Raw genomic sequence first — 2424 nt, forward strand, 5'->3', positions numbered from 1 at the left:
GTCGTGGCCTGGCCTGGTGTCATGGCCTGGTGTCGTGGCCTGGCCTGGTGTCGTGGCCTGGCCTGGTGTCATGGCCTGGTGTCGTGGCCTGGTGTCGCGGCCTGGTGTCGTGGCCTGGTGTCATGGCCTGGTGTCGTGGCCTGGTGTCGTGGCCTGGTGTCATGGCCTGGTGTCGTGGCCTGGTGTCGTGGCCTGGCCTGGTGTCATGGCCTGGTGTCGTGGCCTGGTGTCGTGGCCTGGCCTGGTGTCATGGCCTGGTGTCGCGGCCTGGTGTCGTGGCCTGGTGTCATGGCCTGGTGTCGTGGCCAGGTGTCGTGGCCTGGTGTCGTGGCCTGGTGTCGTGGCCTGGTGTCGTGGCCTGGTGTCGTGGCCAGGTGTCGTGGCCTGGTGTCGTGGCCTAGTGGTATCATGGCCTGGTGTCGTGGCCAGGTGTCGTGGCCTGGTGTCGTGGCCTAGTGGTGTCGTAGCCTGGCCAGGTGTCGTGGCCTGGTGTCATGGCCTAGTGGTGTCGTAGCCTGGCCTGGTGTCGTGGCCAGGTGTCGTGGCCAGGTGTCGTGGCCTGGTGTCATGGCCTGGTGTCGTGGCCTGGTGTCGTGGCCTAGTGGTATCATGGCCTAGTGTCGTGGCCTGGCCAGGTGTCGTGGCCTGGTGTCGTGGCCTAGTGGTGTAGTAGCCTGGCCTGGTGTCGTGGCCAGGTGTCGTGGCCAGGTGTCGTGGCCTGGTGTCGTGGCCTAGTGGTGTCGTAGCCTGGCCTGGTGTCGTGGCCTGGTGTCGTGGCCTGGTGTCGTGGCCAGGTGTCGTGGCCAGGTGTCGTGGCCTGGTGTCGTGGCCTAGTGGTGTCGTAGCCTGGCCTGGTGTCGTGGCCAGGTGTCGTGGCCTGGTGTCGTGGCCAGGTGTCGTGGCCTGGTGTCGTGGCCTGGTGTCGTGGCCTGGTGTCGTGGCCTGGTGTCGTGGCCTGGCCTGGTGTCGCGGCCTGGTGTCGTGCCCTGGTGTCGTGGCCAGGTGTCGCTTTTCGCTGTCTCAACCAGAACACTTTTTGGCAAGCTGTTCTTCTGATCTAAGCCAAGCCAGTTATACGTATATCAAATACTCACAAGATATTAAGGTTTTCAATACAAGCTTTTTGTATGGAATGCAGTCGAAATTGTCCAAGACAGCCGTTCATTGTTGGGGAGAAAAGTGATTGTCTTTCTTTCTCTCTTTTATTCCCTCTCTTTCTCTCCACATTGACATTCAAAAGACGAAGGGGTTGGGGGGGGGGGGGGGAGTGGTAAGTGGTTGTTTGTACATGTAATTGTCTATACTGATGGCCGTTAGAAGAATTCGACTAAAGGTCAGGTATTACCCTATTGCCATTATGGTACGCATCAATTTGGCAAATTTTCTGGCCTAAATATGAATAAGTGCAAGATTAAGCGAAGTAGAAAAGTTATAATGTGTGCAACTTCTAATTCAGTAATATTTTACCACAGCTGAGAACAATCTAAAAAAAAAATGAGCGTTTTCTTTCAATATTTATTTAGACAATTTCGTAAATTTAACTGAAAATGTTTTAATGCCATGAAGGTGTTATGATGCACCTAGGAAATTATCTAACAAATTATGCAGTAAACAAAAGCCACAGCCAGTAGGTCAAGCAATACCAAGAGGCAAAACTTACAATATAACATGGCCATTGTCTTTTCAAAAGCAACAACTCCAATGACCGAGCAAATGTTTCCATAATGAAAAACTTATTTGAGGCTGTGTGTCATTCTCACTCTCTCGCTCCCCCCCCCCCTCTCTCTCTCTCTCTCTCTCTCTCTCTATATATATATATATATATATATATATATATATATATATATATATATTTATATATATATATATATCTCTCTCTCTCTCTCTCTCTCTCTCTCTCTCTCTCTCTCTCTCTCTCTCTCACTCTCTCTCTCTCTCTCTCTCTCTGGGTGACTCATTCTTACACTCTGAACCTTACAAATTTACTGTTGCCAACACTGCTTTGTCATAAGCTTTCAACAAGTTACAAGGTGATACGAACACCACTCGACGCCCCTTCCAGTCTCCAGACAGCACTCCACTTACATGCACGTTGGACTTTTGGGAAAACAAATGTGACGATGTCACACACCCGTCTTTCAAGCTACTTGTTCCCTCTTCAGGCTAACAATTCCTACCCCTTCAGCTAACATGCACACGTATATTCTAATCTTCAAACGAAGACCATGCAATCTCTACTGTAAGGCTATTCAGTCATTAACGCTTTGCCATCAGCTTTAAATACGTAAGAAAAGGAGCTGTAGACCACTCGTGTCTTGTTTCTAGACACCACTCGAGGTACAAGAAGAGATCTGTCGTCGTCTCATGTATGTCACTTTGCTTCTGGGATCACTCTCTCGTTCTCTCTCTCTCTCTCTCTCTCTC

At 50.9% G+C, this 2424-nt stretch overlaps 1 protein-coding gene across 1 annotated transcript; it reads left to right on the forward strand.

Annotated features, from left to right (window-relative positions):
* Positions 1-21: 21 nt before the first annotated feature.
* Positions 22-456, forward strand: LOC106011072 (melanoma-associated antigen D1-like). Its single transcript, XM_013079407.1, has one exon. It carries the CDS (start codon positions 22-24, stop codon positions 454-456), a length of 435 nt encoding a protein of 144 aa, XP_012934861.1.
* The last annotated feature ends 1968 nt before the right edge of the window (positions 457-2424 follow it).

This window comes from Aplysia californica, unplaced genomic scaffold, assembly GCF_000002075.1.
Source record: "Aplysia californica isolate F4 #8 unplaced genomic scaffold, AplCal3.0 scaffold00051, whole genome shotgun sequence".
NCBI lineage: Eukaryota > Metazoa > Mollusca > Gastropoda > Aplysiida > Aplysiidae > Aplysia > Aplysia californica.